The sequence below is a fragment of the Haemaphysalis longicornis genome, unplaced genomic scaffold (assembly GCF_048455015.1).
Source record: "Haemaphysalis longicornis isolate Haplotype H1 unplaced genomic scaffold, Haemaphysalis longicornis Haplotype H1 scaffold_1, whole genome shotgun sequence".
NCBI lineage: Eukaryota > Metazoa > Arthropoda > Arachnida > Ixodida > Ixodidae > Haemaphysalis > Haemaphysalis longicornis.
The window spans coordinates 197,252,296-197,272,402 of NW_027526203.1; the positions used below are offsets into that span (position 1 = coordinate 197,252,296).

At 49.9% G+C, this 20,107-nt stretch overlaps 1 protein-coding gene across 4 annotated transcripts in view; it reads right to left on the minus strand.

Moving 5' to 3' along the window:
- Nucleotides 1–20,107, minus strand: part of LOC144140994 (ecotropic viral integration site 5 ortholog-like) — a 295,696-nt gene that overhangs the window by 100,313 nt on the left and 175,276 nt on the right. Inside the window, exon 2 of one of the 4 annotated variants that reach the window (XM_077672496.1) lies at nucleotides 8,020–8,099. The exons of 2 other annotated variants lie outside the window; for them this stretch is intronic. Coding sequence is in view for 1 of the 2 variants with exons in the window: in XM_077672488.1 (XP_077528614.1) it covers nucleotides 12,685–12,758 (74 nt within the window). In the remaining variant the exon portion in view is untranslated. Of the gene's footprint in view, nucleotides 1–8,019; nucleotides 8,100–12,684; nucleotides 12,774–20,107 lie in introns of those variants that run through there. One more of the 4 variants, XM_077672488.1, reaches the window with a different exon arrangement.

Sequence of the window (20,107 nt, forward strand, 5' to 3'; positions counted from 1 at the left end):
TGACCGTAACCAGGACGCATTATTTAAGTGTCCGACGTGATTCCCCTAACTGGAACCTCCAATTTGACGCCCCACATGCTTCAGCGGCCTCACCTTGAATTTAACCCAATCTATGACTCATAATGACTATCTCATGATTCGAACTAAGAAGCCTTTTTTTATTTGTACCACGTGATTCCCCTCGTCAAGACCGTAAATTTGATACCCTACACGCCCTAGCGGGCACTTTGAATTTTTCCCCAATATAAGACTCGCCATGACAATCTCATGGGTATAACCAGGAAGCATTTTTGTATTTCTCCCACGTGATTCCGCTCATCAAGACCGTTAAATTGGTACCCATAACATCCTAGCGGATTCAATTTGAATGTTAAACGAATCAATGACTAACCATGACTGTCTCATGATATAGCCCTACCACATTTTTGTCCCACGTGATTTCCCTTATCGGAACCTTCAATTTGATGCCCCGGACACCCAGTGGCATCATTGTGAATTTTAACCTAATTTATGACCCATTTTGACTGTGTCATGATAATAATCAGGAAGCACGTGATTACCCTCATCGAGACCTTTAATTTGATACGCCACACGCCCTAGCGTCATGAACTTGAATTTTAACCGAATCTATGACTTACCATGACTACGTCATGACATATCCATAACGCATTTTCGTCCCGAATGATTCCCCACATCGAGACCTTGAATTTGATTCCCCACATGCCCTCGAAGCGCCATCTTGAATTTTAACCCAATCTATCACTCATTATGATTGCCTGATGACTACAATCAGGAAGCATTTTTTTATTTACCCCACGTGATTCCGTTAATCCGGACCTTTCATTTGATATCTTACACGCCTTAGCCTCATCAGTTTCACTTTTCACACAGTCTAATGTGGTCATTATTCTGTCTTTAGGAGTGCTACCCAGTCAATTCAGCTAATTCATTTGAAACAGCAGAAAAGACAGCCCCCGGCCCGTTTCCACCCGGCTCTCACCTCTTCCTTTGTGACCCCTAGTATATCAAGCCGTTAACAGTAGCAGGCGAACAACCAGCACGCCAGCGCCGCCGTGTGCTTTCCCACCACCCTTTCCCACGCTCTTGTGGATCCGTCAGGAGGACAAGTTAAGACAACCCTTTTTTATGACCTCACCAGTCAATTATCACTCACGCGCCCAGCCGCGAAAATTAGGTATGCAGCAAGTGCTTATGGCCATGAAAATTCAACAAGAAACTAAAAAAATCAGACACCCCCTCCCTCCCAACCGATCATGCAGATCGCGATTGGTGCCGTACCCGCAGGTAACCTGAATTCCGAGCCCACAGTGACGCATGAAACTTAACAGCCAACCATAGCTGCCTGCTAGGCTACTCATATGTACTCAAACTCAAAATGGACTCAGAACTCAAAATGGACTCAGAACTCAAAATGGACTCAAACTCAAAGTGTACTCAGAACTCAAAGTGTACTCAGAACTCAAAGTGTACTCAGAATTCACTAGGTCTCAGGCGTACTCAAACTCAATCGGACTCAAACTCAGTCGGGATCACTCGGCTCAAACTCACTCAAGCTCAAACTCAGCATGCCACACTAGCCTCGCGCTCACTCAAACTCAGACTCAAACTCAAAGTTTGAGTCCAAATAAGTCTGAGTGAGTGGACTCATGGGTGAGTTCGCCGACCTCTGTCGCGAACACTCTCTCGCGAGGGGCATTGGATTGGATTCGATTGAATTGGCTTGGATTTGGATTGGATTAAAGTGGATTGTGTTGGATTGTGTTGCGTCATAGCCGCGGCAGACGCACTGGCGCCGGCGCGTCCCCTCACGTTATGCGCGCTATAAAACGCGGTGCCTGCGCCGCTCCGCTCCATCGTTCCAGCGCCGTTCCGCCGCTGTCCAACGCTGCAACGTGAACCCCCTATGCGTCGCATCTACACAGGGGTTCCCGCGAGGGGAGGTGGGAGATTTTTTTACTTATTTATTAATTGCTTTATTTATTAGTTTATCACTGTTCACTGGAGTTTCCTGCTGTAAGAGCAGCGGCGACTCTTAAGGGGGAAAATTGTCCTTTATAACGCTTTCCGTACAAGAACGACATAGTGTGGCTTAATCTATAGGCAGCGCAGAATTCCCTGTGCCGTCTTTTTAAAATCTATTCTTACAGGGTGGCCCGAGCGTGGATGGGAAAATGCCAGTAGATGGACGGGAGTAAAAAAAGAAAAAGAAACACCTCTGCACGCGAACATGTAACGAAAAAAAAAACAAACTAGGCTGACATACTAACCCATGGAGATTTAAAGAAACCCACATAGTTCCCACACACTAGCTCAGGTTACCAATAACCTCATATATTACACCCAGAGAAAATCTACATTAAACAGTCCATTATACACTGCACCCTTCTGCTTTACAGAGCACCAATGACCAATCGCGCTGCACAAGACGGAAAATTGAATAATACCGTGGTCCGATGTACTATTTGACTCTAAAACTCGATCAGTGCTGTAACAACCCATGATGCAAGAGTTCTGTCTTGCATTAGGTAATGTCCCAGCACAGACCGAATTTTTCGCGTCAAATCGTACGACTAGCCCCGTCACTGGCCTATTTGCCCCTTCAGTCGTCCAGTCGGGCGCTCTTGGTCACAACTTCTTCCGAGAAGCTGCCGGCTGACGGCATTTAGATTACGACCCCTCGTTGAGAACAAGCAACGACCCATTACTGCCACGTTTGCGTCCTCCAAAATGAAAGAGCTCACTTCATCTCAATAAGCTAAGCGTAATAAGGGTAGTCAGTTGTCCTCAACGAGGGATCGTATACCTACCGAGGTATGTATACCCAATTAATGTATTTAAATGTACAAACTATATTTTTCAAAGAAACTTTTAAACTTTCAAAGTCGTATTACAATGCAGGAAGATTTTTTGTAAAGCCACTCGCAAAAGAAAAAAAGAAAAACCTTGATTTCGGCAAGGCTGCCAGCACGCAGTACAGCGCTTGAATAAGAGGTACGTATACTGCGGTGAAACAAATGGCAAGGTATATATAACTGGTAGCGAAGCTTCCATAGAAGCCCATACGTACAGAAAATGGCGGCTCTTAAGCTGCTCATAAAGCTTTAGCTGCTCATGGGGCTTAGCGCCATCTGTGTGAGGGGGGAACACTTCCGGCGGAACAAAAAATAAACAGGATGTGACGCAAGATCCGGTCAGAAAGTGACGTCATTTTGGTGGCATTAGCGGGAAAATTTGACTTCGAAATAGCCTTAGCAGGCCTCTGATCGCTGAGGGCTCATGTCATTGCCATCTGACGCAAGTTGGCGAGCCCTTGGCGTGTGTGCTTCAAGTCAACGCCAGCTTATACTCGTGACTAGAGAAACGTACTTTAGCATACTGTCGTATGATTCGCCTCGGTGTTTATAAAAACATCTTGTATCTTCTGTGCACCTTTATTCTGTATTTATGCCTTCCACTGCTGTATAAAAGCAATCAGTTGTTTATTTTGATTGCAGTGGGTGGCAAACGTACCCCCCCACCGGAATTTTTTTTCTGCCTTGGGATATATACAGAGCACAAAACGACACTTACCCACTCTCCCCGGCCCCCCTTTCATATAAAAAAACGTGCCCACTCCTCACCCCGATACCAATTTCTACCAACGACACTGCTGGCCGGGTTTAATTGCGTCGCACATACGCAGGTTGCGTGCGTGCCTTAAGTATGGATCAAGGTTATATAATGCTTGCTCAGTTTGTGTACTTCTGTTCTAAGAGAACAAATAACGCATAGTCATGCTATAATCAAGACATATGAATTTTATTCCAGGATAAAGATAAAACAAATTTACCACACTGCACAAAATCAGCACGTATACAATAAGTACAAAATGTTCGTGGGCACTACATGCATTATGATTTTCCTTACGCGCCGAAAAATTGACTTTACCCGTAACACATAGCATTATGAGCAATGAAAGCGTCAACAGCAGAACTACTTCGAAACAAGAGAAAAGAACTAGGCACTGCATCTTGACGCAGAAAACCGGGCCGCGGGAATGCCGATTCACGAAAGTGCAGCGAGCACACCGCAGCTGTCCCGGCGTCTTATCAAGTAGACAAGGGTTTCTACAGAAGTTCACTCAGCATTCACGCCCGCAATTTCCTGGTTGCATTATTAGGCAAGTGTCGCAACAGATAAGTAAAAAGAGAAAAAATGGATCAATGCAAACGAAAGCGACGGCAGTATGTAAAATCACATAGCAGGAAAGATCTGGCAGCAGCGCAGCACGGAGCAGCACAACACAGTACTGCTATGGAATAATGTCTGCGCATACAAGTGCGAGAAGCAACGAGCACTACAAGCGTTGTAATGCAATAGAGAAGACACTGAGATAGACAATTAGAGCGACTCGTTTAAATTCGAGTAGTACTACGCTGAGAAGTCCTGTAGTAATTGACACCACTTGCTCCGAGCCAAGCTGAGGTGAAATCAAGAGATAACTGACATAACAAAGCTAGCTTTAGACTCAATTTTTTTTGAACACCACCACGTCCCCTTACAACCTCCGTGCACGTATTAACAGTATTATAGTTTCGCTTTACCTGTGGAAATGAGAGGAAGATGGTGCAGTAAAACGCCAGGCGTACGAGAGTTGCTGTTGCAACCTTGTAGCCTACAGCACATCGTTTCCGTAGGTCCGAGGGAAGCGCTCCGCTCCAACCGTTGGCAGCATCGTCCCGTAGTTCACCGTGCCCGCCGGGCACGGTACTAAACGTGTTCACCGACGATACAACGCACCTCGCAACTCCACGCACAGCAAAAATTAAGTGCACCAAATTAACAAGGAAAAACGAATGCAAATGCGCACCACCAAAACACGCGAGGGGCGTTTCCTAGCAGACGAACTTTAGGAGCGCCTTTCCGTACATTACAAGGACTGCATCACAGAGCAATGACATGTGCCATTCTTCAAAGGGCGCTACAAAAAAGGTTTTTGAGAATGAACAGCATTTTCATAAATTTTTTACGCACTGTGCCCAAATAAATGTGATTCAGAAATAAATATCTTTCGTAAAATATAAATGTTATTTTATTGTTGAACAAAACTTGGTTTTTTGTTACTAGTGTTTGTTCCCTCCTCACCTAGTCGCGCTTCAATCGCCACTCCCATAAGCCCCCATGCTGATGTCGCTGGCAATAGGTTCTGAACCGCTTTTTGCCCGAAGCTTCGCTACTATTTATATTTACCTTGCAAATGGTGTCTGCGAAGATGGGACCGTATATATATTGCCTTTATTTTTTTTTTTTTTACTAACATACCGAAGCTTGCAGCTGACTCTGCTTCCGCTCGTCAGCCCCTTAGCACTGCCCACAGCCCTGCAGGCGAGATCTAAACGCGACTTTCATTCACCAATTAGAAGTGCGCGCAATAAGCGCGATGCGTTATCTTCTACCACTGACACGTGCTTTAGTGCTTGACTGTGCGATACCGTGGACAATAAGGAAATGCTCGATGGCAAAAATGATTACTACATATACAACAGCCGGTAAGGGCGGACGGGTGGTACTGCTGTATCTGATGAGATTGTTTGTTAAGACATTTGTGCCTATAGTATGGTTCAATCGTGCATTGATAAGTGCATACCCCACAGATGATTATCCCGTTCTAACGCCAAACGTTACTTACCTCCCTGTTCTCCCAACGCCTTACTTCCCATCCCTTTTCCGACTCTTGACCGAGGCCTCCGGTCATGTCAAGGGGACTTCTCTCCCCCCCCCCCCCCTTTTTTTTTTCAATAAACGTGTGTTCATTCATTCATTCAATTAAACTACTGCTTAATAAAAAACAGCGCATTTTCCGCCACTGCAAGATCTGCTGACAGCTGGTGGGATCATGCGCGTGCCGTATCGAAGTTATAAAAAGAAAAGGAAAAGCCCTTTCGCGCACAAAAACTATTTTCTACCACCAGACACTCCCATCCCTGTTATCGACCTATCACCGCAAGTTCTGAAATGTGTTTAATATGCGCCGAACGAAAGATGCGAAACTAAAAGCGCCAAACTGGGGGTACTTGTCTCCCGCGAACAGCGCTGCGTGCTGCGAAGTAACGTGTTCTCTTTATCATTTATACCTAAACAACCTCGACTTCGCTTCCTGTTAAACATAACTTAAATTTTGCGCCTGTGGAACCAATTTTTGGAAGCCGTTGCGCTATATCTCGCTTTTGTGTTCTTCAGAAAATATTTCCCACCAATGATACTTTAAGGGGGCTCACCAGTTAACATTCCTATGAGAGTTACTAGTACTTCATGACCCGCGGACTTAAAAACCATCGCGCACCTATACGAAAAGCTTTACACATGCAAATAAACATCCTGAACGGCATAATGTGCTTCTTTTAAAAATAGTCGATCCCGGATATATCGAACTCCAAGGAGATCGCGTAATAGTTCGGTATATTGATAATTCGAAATATAAAATATGCCTACCTGAAGCTTATCTGAAAACTCCGCACATCACAGAGCTTTCCGCGGGACCGCGACAAGCGGCCGATTGCCCATTTGTTCCTCAAAGCACGGAAAATGCGACCTACGGCGCTACGACCCCCGCCCTCTTTAGCACGAAGAAAGTCTCTGAGCATCTTCTGCGTCATGCAAAACACCAAATTGTGTTCAAGCTTACTAACGCATTTCAAATGAGAAAGCCCGGCACCGTTCACTGCACCGCCACGAGCGCGAATTACGCTAATGCTGACGCTCGCTCGGCCGCCGAGGCGGTTGGGAACATCGTCAGGGTAGCTAAATATATAAGGTCTGCTTCTTCGGTAACGTTGATCCCCGCCCCGATGGCCGCATCGTTGCGATCCGGGGAATGCTGACAGCTGTCTAATTCCCTCTCAAGGCACTCAACGTCGTCACTTCTGTACCCGACCACCTCTCGACTGGAGCCGCAACGAGGCCGCCTTGCTGAACCAGATGCAGGAAGACGCACACGACACGCTCAAGAACGGCCGGGCTGCGCTGCCTTCGGCTTACGTCAGCTTGCTTCGCAGTGCCGTGCTCAAACGTGCTGCGAGACATTTGCCTCTGCAATCGACGACTACTTTTCACTGGCCTCCACCCGTCTAATGATGTCCGCCTTCGTAGCGTATCCACATTCTTCCGTTCATTTCGCGACCATGCATGTTCCGAAGACGCGCCGCCGCGAACAAAAACGCACCACGTCGCACCGGTCTCTATACACCAGCAGAGCTTCCCGTCGGTTTTCTCTTCCGCTTTAGCATCCCATCCCACCCTGCGTTCTTCTTTGTCACGATACTATCCCCAAGCTAGTGCATCGAAGACGTCGAGCAGGTGTTGAAGGCAGAGAGAGTAAGTATTGAAGGCCACCCGAGCGACGCGACACGCAAGAAGTCATCATCATCGCCCACAACTCCATCAGGAGAAGAGCACTTGCAGGGGCACTTGCGGCGCGACGTTCGATATATCGAATGGAACGGTGAACGAGAGTTCGACACACGCGTACAGAAGTGTGTACTTTTGCACAGGATTTCCAAGGGGATGTTTGGACTGTCCTATATCTGCAATAATTCGATATATCAGAGATCGGCTGCATATCCCTTCCGTACTGAAATAAAAATAAAACTTTTGCTTGCAAGACAGCTAGCGCCACCTGATGAAACTGGATAAACCAAAATGAGTATTTTTTGCCACAGTAAAGAAGTGTTATGTTTATACAAGAAGCAACCTAGGCCATGAGGAACTATTCTATGGATTTGTAAAACCTTTCGGATCCGATGGCACACGATGCTTTTTGAGCCCGTGGGTCATGAATTACTAGATCCCATAGGAATGTGATCAGGCGAGTCCCCCTTGAAACGACCCATTTTTGCAGCTCCTAGATACGTGTTCCCACGCACTGATTATCACCTAAAAGTTGGTCTGCCAAACTGAACTCTCGCTCCGTCTTAACTCTCTTGTTCCAAATTAAGACAAGCGTGCACTGGAATCACTTACCAACTTCTCTTGCCTTCACCACTGACGCTGCGACTTTACTTCTGTCCTTTTTTGTCCATTGTTTCCGTGTTACTTATGCCCTGTGGTAAAACGACGCAATAAAAAAATGGAATGGAATGACTGGTCACTCAGGCACCTTCTGGTGACGGATATTTCTACGATTGCTGTAAGCATAGAGGGGAAGCGGACCCACGGCCGTATTTTTTTAAAGATAGTTCTTGTTCTTACGGTTGGTGGGCTTTTTCCATAAACGTACTCATTTGCGTACACTGTAACCATCAGGATAACTGTCGCGCACGCTCGCTATAGCACAAACGCGGCGTGCAGGACAGTTCGCACATGTGTTTGATTCGCCTGCAATGTGGATGGACGCTTCAACCGCGGCGTATCACGCTTCTCCGCGGTAGACCTTCACCTTCCGCCGACGCGGCCAAACCGTCGCCGCTTTAAGTGTACACTTCGATTTGACACAAGCGACAACTTTCGCACAGAAAATATACGGCAGAACAGAACGCAGAACGTGCACCCCAGCCTCAAAAGTGCAGCGAGTGGCGGTCGGCGAGCGAACTCCGCGTGGCGAATTCACCCACAACATGGCCGCGCAATCGGTCCGTTACTAGACGGCGCTGCGTACGCAACGTGGCGGAGGCCTGGACGGATACCACTGGCGCCACTGAATGCTGAATGTGTGGGAAAACCCCCGAGCCGAATAATCTTGCCCGCAGAAAGGGACGGCGAGAAGTTTTGCGAGATATTGCTTCCCGTATAAAGAGTGCCGAGCCGCCATTGTGCATCGGCGTTGACGGCAAGGAGAGCGAGTGCATTTCCCCGCGGGAGGGACGCTAGCGTATACACCGCGCGGCACCAGCGCGCGGGCTTCCGGTTGATAACAGCCGTTAGCACAGGCGCTGGAAGCGGGAGTTAGAGGGGCGAAGGAATCGCGGAACCCGAACGGACGTGCATGGGCCCACGGAGACAAAGGCTAGCGATGTCGAAAGCAGCGCACGGAAATAATTACGCGCGCCTTTTATTTTGCAAGTTATGCGGCCGAGTAGAGGCGAGATAAGGGGGCCCATTCGGACACAGGCTCGGAGTAGGATGAATCCTGCAGACGAGAGTTGCATGCTGAGAAGGCACTACATGTTCGGCTGAACGACGGATCTCAGCGATAAAATACAGTAAACAATCCCAGAGGGTAACAGAGAGTCCGGATGCGTAATGTAGCGAACACTTCTCACACTAGTTTTGCAGTAATTGTTTTAACGATTCTCGCAAACTGTCCGTAAAACGACATCGGTACCTCGCATCGGTACTTCGCGTACCACTTAAATACACACGACACAGCAGGACGGCGTGTACAGTATTATCGCCCGCCGCTGTAATCCATCAAGGCCTTCTGAAATTTTTACAGAACACCAGCAAACAATTCTAAAATGTTGCTGTCAATTCTTGCACTGAGAATGAAAATACCGCCAACGACACAAGGCTAACACACACACACACACACACACACACACACACACACACACACACACACAAACTATGGCATTGTCTTCTTGGATGGAGTACTAGCGCTTGGGACTCAGTGGCCATTGTCTTTCGTTTTGTCAAGTAGCCGTGTGACGTTGGCGGTATTTTCATTCTCGGTGCAAGAATTGACAGCGACATTTTAGAATTGTTTGCTGGTGTTCTGTAAAAATTTCAGAAGGCCTTGATGGATTACAGCGGCGGGCGATAATACTGTACACGCCGTCCTGCTGTGTCGTGTGTATTTAAGTGGTACGCGAAGTGCGTGCGTGCGTGTGCGTGCGTGCGTGCGTGCGTGCGTGCGTGCGTGCGTGCGTGTGTGTGTGTGTGTGTTACACACACACACACACATTGTCCATTCGATACGGTATCCAAAACCGGACTCGCCGTCTCAGAATTGCGCATCAAGCAAACTTAGGTCCACTGGCCTGAAGGGACGACTGCATACTGGAATACGTACAGAGAAGTCCTCTCTCCAACGCTTCAGCTCGCTACCCGAGTGCCTTTCGGCATCACGCAACCGTATACAATCTTCCCAACAAGGCAACAGATGAAAGTACCGGTTACGTATGCGGTTAGAAACATACACAATACATGCACGGCCGAGTTGGTAGCGCAGCCTAAAGCCCCTGAAAACTAAAGGAGCTGCCGGCAACATACGATACTCAAATTCAAATTTATTCATTTATGTAGTTACATGTCCCGTTACAAAGAGAGGGGTAAAAAAGCCAGCACAGGCGCTGGCTTGACGAGGACCCTACCCCGTGTACACACGTCGACGGCTCATATGATATGGTTTGAATTCAGCGCCGAGTTATGAGAAAGAAACGCTAAAGAGCAGAAGAATTGTACGGGCACAAGGCATTTCGTCCGCTTGTCGCTTTGTTGAGCGTAAGGTTTGGTTAGACTGCGTTTGGAGGGGGAGACCGAAAATTAGATTTTTTTTTTCGCTGAAATTTCCCCAGAAAAGTCTCCGCTGGTTTCTACAGACTTTTTCCTCGCAAAGTAAAATCTTCAAACACAAAACTGTAACGAAGGGCAAGTACAGCACAACAAAATTGCCGTCTAGACGCGCAACGTTTGGCGGAAATAACTGCGTATGTGTCAGAAAACGAAGCACATGTCAGACGTGAAACCAAACTGCCACTCAATCACCCGTCGAACGTCAAAGCCGACGACCAACCAAAAAGTTGTTTTGCCCTCAATCAGCGATGTCAACAAACCACGATTCATCTTAACACAAAACGAAAGCTTTCCGTGCCAAATATGCCCTGTGGAGGGGAACAGTCTGTTCTCTTCCATCCGACCATGCACTTCCGCCACACTGTCTTCTAATCCATGAGCCCAAAAAATAAAAATAAAATAAAATAATGTGGAACCTTGGTGCACTTGTGTTACGTCCTTTTGGACTGTTTTTATGTAACTTTCTCACGTGCGAAGTAAATACCGAAAATTAACGCGGAATCATTCTAAATAAATTATGCAACCTGACAGAAGCGATTGCGTGCCACTCATTCTGCAGATTTCGGCCACTTTTGTGCCGTAAGTTCCCACTATTAAAGCAACCTTCCGACAACTCCGGCAGCTGCAAAAATTCTCTTCCAGTAGAATGACTGTGCTGAAGTCCTCCAAATACAGTAATGCAGTGGTACCTGGATTAACTACGTCTCGTTGCTTTGGCTCCTCCCCTGATCTTTCACAAGTGCAAATAAGTGAACGTGAGAAGGGGCGAGCTCATCAATGTGATTATGGGTGGTCTCTCTCTCTCTCTCTCTCTCTCTCTCTCTATATATATATATATATATATATATATATATATATATGTGAGGACTGATGGCGACGGGCGCCTGCCTTCGCGAAGAGGGAAGGGAGGAAATAGTGTGGGGACGCATTGAGTCAGGTGGCTGCATCGCTTGCAGGGACGAACTAATGTGAGGGCCAATCCCCTCACAAGGGCGCATTTCTATGCATCACCTGTAAATCCCCATCATCACACAGTGGCCTCCGCCACTTCTTTATTTTGTAGATTATCATCATCATCGTGTGATCTGGTGTTCTTCGGCCCGATCGCCTGAATAAAAGGCTGCCTCGAATCTTCGCCTTTCAATATATATATATATCTCCTACACCGGAGATTTTGTCGATTGCCTGATTTTGCCGATCAGATTTTGTCGAACGAGTGAGGATTGAAGGCGGGTACATTGTCATGCTGCAAGCGCACACATGCGTGCCTTTCCGGTGGATTATTTACCACGGAGTGGCAGGTTGTGAAGGAACTTGCGCACCACTATAAGGAACAGGTTCACTTGGCAAACGTGTCTAATAAAGGACGGAACACAACGAGTAAGGAAAAGAAGGCACGAACGCTGCTCGGTAGATGACGAAGGGTCCATTCTGCATTGTGCGACCAATTTTCCCAGCCAGGATAACCTTCTGTACGTGTACGATTCGGACAGCACGTCGCCGTGCTGTCGACGTGCTGTTCGCCGTTTTTCACACCACGTCGACGAAACGAAACATTTCAGAAGTTCGGAAATGAACACAAATAGTGTTTTACGACAGTGATGTTGCCGCCCAAAAGGAATCTTCGTCCAACATTCTGCCATTTTAGCAGCCACTTTGCTTGGAATAATGGTGGAATTTGTCGACGCAAGTGGCAATCAATGGTTGCACAAGAAATGGCCCCTTTCACCACCCCACCACAATTCTCTGTTGTCGAAGGCCTGCGTGTGGGAGATGGTTTCTCATTGCTTCTGGTATGGCCCTCGCATGCATTTTTCACCCCTTGACAACAACACCTAATAGCCAGAATGCTCGAAAAGTCACTGACCAGGCAGCAAGCGAACTCGTCAGGTCACCACGCCTCGCTTGGAAGGCGGACGAAGCGACCGCTAAGCAGCGCGCTAAGCGCGTACAAATGAGCGGCCAGCCGCTTCCTCGCTGTTGACAGCAATTAAGCCACCGTTACTGGAGCTGCTGATGTGCCGCAGAATGCGAGTGGCACAAAGAACGCGTTGCTGGCATGACTCTGCAGTCACTTTATCGGAAACAAAGGGCAGTGCCGTTCAAAGCACTCATTTCGCGCAATTTAGTCCCCTCCTTGGCGAGATGGCGCGAGCGACAAGTGTTATTACTCACGGGCCAGCGTGCAAACGTCGAGCCTCCAGCGTGCGTGGTGGTGTATGAGCACCAGGGCCTTCCGCTCGGCGCATGCGTTGTTCGTGCCTCGCCTCTCGCGGCCGCCGTCGTTGCGGAGTCCGGCCAGCGCGCAATCGTGTCCGCCGTGCAAGAATAGCCGTCCGGAATGCTCCATTGTTCGCGCTCAGCAATGCCCGCTGCACGCAGGCGGAAGGATCGCCGCTCGCGTGACTCAGCACTGCGGACGGCCGAAACTAAACGCTGACCGCATGACGACGACGCGCAAAACGATCGTGCAACGCTCTTCTCCGCGGTCCCCGCAGAGGCCACGCTAAGTTACGCGAGCACAGAAGCGCGGCTTGGGATGCAACAACCTTGGCCCGCTTCCGAGGAAGGGGCAGGAACCCGCCTTCGTAACCATTGATGGCGCACGATGAAAATGCGCGCCAGCTCTGCTACAGCGGCAGAATGGGATGGGTAACGAGGGTGCTTTACGAAAACTTGAGTTCCCACTGTTATTCAATTCACCTTGCTGTGTGCACAAGTTGAGTCCAACTGTAAGCAGTGAGAAAAGGGAAGGGTGACTTGAGAGAGTGACCGGAGCAAAAGTTCACCGCGACACGGCAACAAGATCATGAATTCTGCTCGTTACTAGTATTACTTTTATAAAGACTGACAGACAGTTCATATTCCACCAAAGGGCCCGGATATTCAGAGTCGGTACCGAAGCTCGTCGCTTCTCACACAAAGAGGACAGACGCTCGTTCGAAAAGTGCTTGCAAAGACACGGTAGGCCGTGTGAACGGATGGTGCAAGCGCTGAGCTTGCACTGCCAAGTTATAGCCCCAGGAACAGAGTGTGAGATGGGCAAGAGAGCCCAGCCTGCACCCCAGATGTATCGCAGGAAGCCCCAGGAACAGTGGAACAGCCTCGTTCGCGAACACGCGTGCCCGTCGTGCGCCGGGCATGCAGTCGTCCCGCAAGGGCACACTAACAATCAACGTTACTATTCTAGTAACGTTGCTAACAATGGTACCGCCGAGGGACTGGAATACCGAGAGCAACTTAGAATTATCGGGGATAACTACGCAGGGTTGTATTTCGTGCATCGAGCACCATTTGACAATTGAAAAAGTTGCAGAATGTTATGCTCGCAACATTCGCAACACTGTCCGGCACCTCCGGAAATACCGGGAAGATGTCTGATCCCGACAGGCTCGTAGTAATTAGTGGCAACAATAAGGACTAGATAACACTGATAACCGAACCCACAGTCGTTTTGCTTCGAAACAACCATGGCGACAAAAAAAAAACGCGACGGGGGTGGGGGGATGTAACAGAAGCGGCCACACGTACGACGACCATGGAAGCGCACAACATTCGTCACCCGAAGGTGGTGAAACTTTCCGAAACTACACGCCTCCCGTTTCGTACAAATTTTAATAAAGGGAACGGCTCTGTGAAAGCTAGACAGATTTCTTTCGTCAAAGGTAATGCAACCTGTGTTTGTAATTACCAGCCGTTCGCTCGCCCCCACCGTGCACTGTCTCCGCGGGGTCCGGAAGGTTTCATTTGTGGTGAAAAAAAGCTTACGCGCACGAGGAATAGCACTGACGCGTGCGCGTTTCGCTGCGAGAATATTTTCGACTGTAGCACTGTGGTCGCTTCAGCGCTTACCACAACCGTATACCGTCGGAACGAACAAACAGCCTACCAAAGCCCTCCCGGAAGAGCTAAGGTTGGAAAACAAACAAGCGATACGATTTCAAATTATGCAGCGACGCGAGCATGTTTCGTCAGTCCCCCGCTTACACGCCTCCGTGCGAACGAGTAGTCACCTGTGCCAAGCACTACACGAAGTACGACTCGACTACAGCTCAGCGCTGCGAGCAACAAAGAGGTCCACGGAGTTCCGGAGGGAGCCCCTGCAGGGTTACGTCTTGCCCGCTGCCGCCAAGCAGGTCAAGCGGCGGCAAGCGGTCTCGCGCCGTTAGAGTTCCTGTATATAGCTCCCGCAGGGAGCTAAGAGTTGCGCGACCCTTTTCCACGCGCCGCCGTGATTGCGACACTCCGGTTATCCATGCCGCGCAGAGAAGCCCCCACTACGGCTGCGCCGCAGCCGCCGACGCGGGCGGCACCGCAGGAATCCAGCGTAGCCGCCGTAAGGCGCCGCCGACCGAAGCGCCCCCACCGCGCGTCGGCCGCCGTCGGAAGCGTGGCGGCGAGGCTCCTTCACTCGCGATGGGCGGCTTTCCCGCAGCAATCCGGATAACCAAGATGGCGGTTGGTCGCGCAACTCTTAGCTCCCTGCGGGAGCTATATACAGGAACTCTACGCGCCGTCACCCATGGGCGCCGCCGCCGGCTCGCATGCGACGCGTGCCACGGCGGCGGTTCGGCACGGCGGTGCACGACCAGCCATGCATTATGCAACCGGCCCGCTCATTTCCTCTCGCGACAGTGCACGGCACCAGCGCGTTCTCTGCAGAAACATCACGCCCCAAGGTCAACGCGGATGGGGGAAGGACGGCGCTGCGATTTCCCGTCCGCATGTGGGTGACTCCCACGCACAGTCGGGGCACGCGTATCGATCGGACACGCTCAGCAGCGTCCTTTGTGCGTTCGACTCGACTAACGGCAAAACACGGTCGCGAGGTTAGCCCGAACCCATGCTGCATGGGCAGCACACTGAGCTGACGACACCGCTACCCAGAACTCCGAACGCACGTCACCGACGGCGCAGGCATAAGTCACTTGGAATGAAACGGAATGTTTTCTTAGCAGAATTCGATTATGACATTTTTCCCTATTTCTTGTCGCACACTCCATAGCTGTTCCTACCATCAACGTCCCAACCAGTAGCTTCAATCTTAGCCTTCACTCTCGCTTCTATTATGCAAGACACGGAACTCAACGCCACATGAATCAATAAATCAGCCGCTGCTAGCAAACAGGCAGACGGACCAAAAGTACAGTGCCCACAATAAATGCACAATCGCGCTCAGGACCATCGCACGCGGGGCGCTACTGCGTTGGCGCTACTTCAAGCCTTGTCGGGACAGCTCGGGGAAGGGAATGTCACACGGCACGAGATTGCGGGGTAGAGTGCATCCAGGTAATGAGCAGGGGCATGCCAACAACAGCAGACCGTCGGCGGCAGAGAGGCGTGCCACGAAGTCACGCGAAATCGCCGGCCCTGCTGTCGAGGCGCGTTCCTCACGGCCCACACAGCGTGAAAGGGCGAACGCCCAGCGAATCCTCAAACAGGCATCGACCTGGACAAGGACACGGATTCCGGGCCATTCACGATTCAGGGGCGGCGATGTTTACACGGAGCGTGTGCTTCTGCGGTGGCATTGGCACAAGGGTAACGGGAAAAATTATTGCACCTCACGCTCATACGAGAGTGGATTATATAGCGACATCCCCACCACCACTTGTTTTCGAACTATGGTGCCTCCCATGTAGACTCGCTTGGAAGAATGACGCATGCGCACTGCACGCTACTCTCACCTCCCCCTCCGTGACTCGAATCGTGAGAGATATTGGCGCCTTCGCTGGAAATAATTAGGAAACAATCCATATTAAATAAAATTACGATGTTTTCGCCAGGCACTACGGCACCGTTTCTTCTTCTACAGAGTGGAGTACCCCGCGGAAAGGGTCATGCCAAAAGAAGGCACAAGGAGCAATTCGGTCATGGTCTTCCCGGAAGTATAGATCATAGATCATGGGTCCAGTCACCTCAGGTAGCCAGCACTTGCCCTTAGGAGCACCGTCAGAAGGGGAAACCTCCCACGAGCAGGACTGAAAAGTAGCCGTACCTGAGCCCACATGTTGCCCGATGAGGGCAGCAATGCATCTGGTTGCCGAGGCGTCTTCGGCTGATTTTTAACCAGTTGCAACTACCAGCTAATGGCGAAAATGCGGACTGCACGGGCTTCACAGCGGATGGGCAGCCAAAGCGCGATGAAAGCTAGCTGGCCCCTAAGCTAGACAAATGTTTCCGAACGCATGCCCTCACGAAACGCCTTCTCATGGTTACGGGTTCAAAACATCTGGAACAAACTGTTGATGCTAAAAGACCAAGACAAACGGACAATAAACAAGCGCTCGTTTGTTGTCCTTTCCTTTGTCCACGGTCCGGGCTGTTAGCATTATGGATTACAAACTAGTCGGTACACTTACACCACTAGGAATCGTTGAAGCCCACGAAGTAAGCCAACTGGAACTATAACCACCACGGACTGCATACCTCGCACACACACTGCGCTACTCCTTCCCCCGCACAACCAACCATACAATGAATCCCCCGCAGAACAACAATTTAACATCTCTCCAATAAGTCGAAACGTTAATCCAATCTTCAACAAAGCCCAACACGCCGCAAGTGTCGAGAGGCTCACGTGCCACCCGCTATACCGACGCCAGTTCTACCGCCGCCACAAAGCCATCGCTGTCGAACTTGATTCACGAAGCGACATCCTCACCGTCCTCGTCCTAACCCCCTGGAATGTCACAATAGCCGAAGAGCCAGCGGAGCAGCGGCGACAGCTTCTTTTAACAGATGGGCTGTTTGGGCAGAGCTTTGTCCGTCCGCCGCATTAAAAAGCCTCAAAGCCTCAAGAAAAAAAATGTGGTTAGGGAGGTCCTGGGAATCGAACCCGGAACCTTTACGCAGTGAAACCGGCCCCAACCACTGGGCTCCCAAAGTCCCGGGGGGTACGGGGTTAGCAGCAGCGGGAACCAATAATATGTGCAACCAATCAGAAAAAAAAAAAAAAAACGCCCGCATCTTCCCACGGGGGGAACTCGAGTAAATGCGTCGCAGAGTGGTGGGGGTATCGCGTGAATGTTGCGTAATTGGGTATGGTTTGGGAATGCTGAATTGTTATTTCGTCTTTATTATTCTTATTTATTGAATGAAGGAGAAGCGAAGGCAAGGAGTGTAAAGTTAAAGTCTGTCTTTATTGCTTGGTGCCGTCAAGCAAAGCGTCAAGTCAAGCGAAAGCCAAGCAAAGACGCCCTTGACTGAATTTCGAACGCGCGCTCCGCCGCTTATATACACACCACCCGCGTTCGAGGGAGAGGAGTACGGGGGAGAGACGCGCATGCGCACACTTCCGTACACAAGCGCGCGAACTTTCCACGCACCCACCACGCCGTTATCACGTGTACACGCCCTGCCGCCGTTACTGTTGAGCGCGACGCAGCGCACGGGTAGCTACGACGCATGCGCGCACAGACGCGCTCCCCCCGCACCGCCGCAGCGGTTGTTGAGAGCGACAGAGCGCACGGGGTACACGCGCTCCTTCCGCACCACCGCACCTGTTGTTGAGAGCGAGGAGGGTACGGGGGAGAGACGCGCACCTGCGCCTCGACGCGACGCGCATGCGCAGTGAGCGTGTGGACGGCGCCGACAACATCGACGAGTGACATCGCGAGCCTAAAAAATGCTCCGCATTTAAAAAAACGCTTCCCGTGGTTGGAAGCGAACCAGCGCCTATCCGATTGAGCTATCGTCGCATTCCGGGCGGCAAGTTGGGAAATAAATGTGAGGTGCAACAGCCGCGCATCCGATGAAGGGCAGCCAGCTCTGCTATTTCTTCGGCCTTGCATTATTAGTGCAAGCTGCGCCAATTTTTTTTTTGTTAAATGGACGTAACTAGCAGTCGCGGCGCGCATCGTTTTTGCGATATACCACTGTTGACGGTGAACCTGTGCCAACCATCAGCCAGTGCTTACAGACGCGCTGTCTTCTCCCAATTTGCTGAATACCGTTGTAGCTTTCCAGACGCTGCACGAATTTGGGAGTGTGACCATTATCATTCGCTCACTCAGTCAGTCACAAAGAAAGAAAGAAAGGAAGAAGGAAAGAAAGAAAGAAAGAAAGAGGAAGGAAGAAATGATTAAGGACAAAAAGAAGGAAAGAGTAAGAAAAATGAAGCAAGGAAGAAACGCATACTATCAACCCCTCCCCCCTTCCTTTCAAAAACGCTCGCTACGCAATGTGCCAAAAAATGCGACAGTTTACATGCATACGCACGCAAATATTGAATTTGGCTTGGCTTTCGAACCTTTTTACTGACGCGCGTTTAGAACCTCTAGAACCTCCTTTAGAACCTCCATCACGTCGAAAATATTTCGGTCTTCACGATACTCCCGCCCGCAACGTGAAATGTTCAACGGGAAAGCTGCCATTCACAACGTTGCTTGCGGATGCCTCCAGTCGCAGAGCAATAGCATTCAGTGACCTGTCGGCACTTGACGGTGGCCAGACGCTACCTTTCAAAGACAGTCACTGTCGCTCCTGCTCAACCTGTCGAAAAATCAGCACAGACGCACGTGTGCACCGTGTCCGCTATATACGTCGGCGCACAGGGGGATTAACGTGCCTCCGGTATGTATACCCGATCGCCGCCCGCGCTCGTGCCGCGGGGAGAAGCCGATCAATACACAACATTCTCGCAGGACGACGCACACGGTAGCCGTTCTGCAGGCAGGCACACGTCGGCGCCACTCAACACAAGTTCGCCATTCGAAGAGGCCTCGCAGACCTCTTCAGACGTCTACTCGAGTCTTTAAGTACGTCTCAAATGGGGCGCACTCACCGGTTTTTATACACGGCAAGCAATACTACGCCGTTGAGTAGGTTTGAAGCACGCGAGGAAGTATTGAGGGTGGGACAAAGACGACGGCGCAGTGGTAGGCCGTTTTCCCCATCTCCCCGTACAGCACCTGATTATTCCCGTATTGCTCATTATTATTTTACTTTTGTATAAGCGCATGATTTATTGGTAACGAGAAAACATAACCACCGTACCGCGTCTGTTACATGCAGAGAGGACAGCCGATTGTTCCCTTGGGCCCTAACAAAAACAAGAATAACGGATTTCGGGCTTTTACGCCTCGAGGCTATATAGTGTGCCGTATACGGAATGACTTCAGACTAAGGGCCATCCGGAGTTCTTCAACATGAGCCCAATTTTCGTACCCAAGAACGGTTGCGTACCGAGCCCCTATAGCGCCACAGAGATCGCACGCCGAACTTCGTCAGACAGTGCGGGTTTAAACTGTAGGGAAGAGTGAAACTGTTATATATTTTTTTAAAACTGATAGTTTCTCGAGGCAGAAGGCATACCTTGAACACGCACACGAAATTGTGCTGTTCGACGCGAACAGGTTCCAGTGCGCTGCGCACGACTGAACAATGAACGCTGCGAGTTCTGAACTCGCCACAAAGGTCGGTTAGAACGGACGTTTTACTCCTAATCGTGGACACCGCTTCGCAAATGCTCCCGGTGCGCGACGCACTGCATGCGATGTACATACAAATTAGGGCGCCATACTCGCAATACAAAGGCCGGTGGGCAATAGTTTCGGCACGTCTATTTGAGAGAACAGAGAGAAAACGCGCTCAGTTG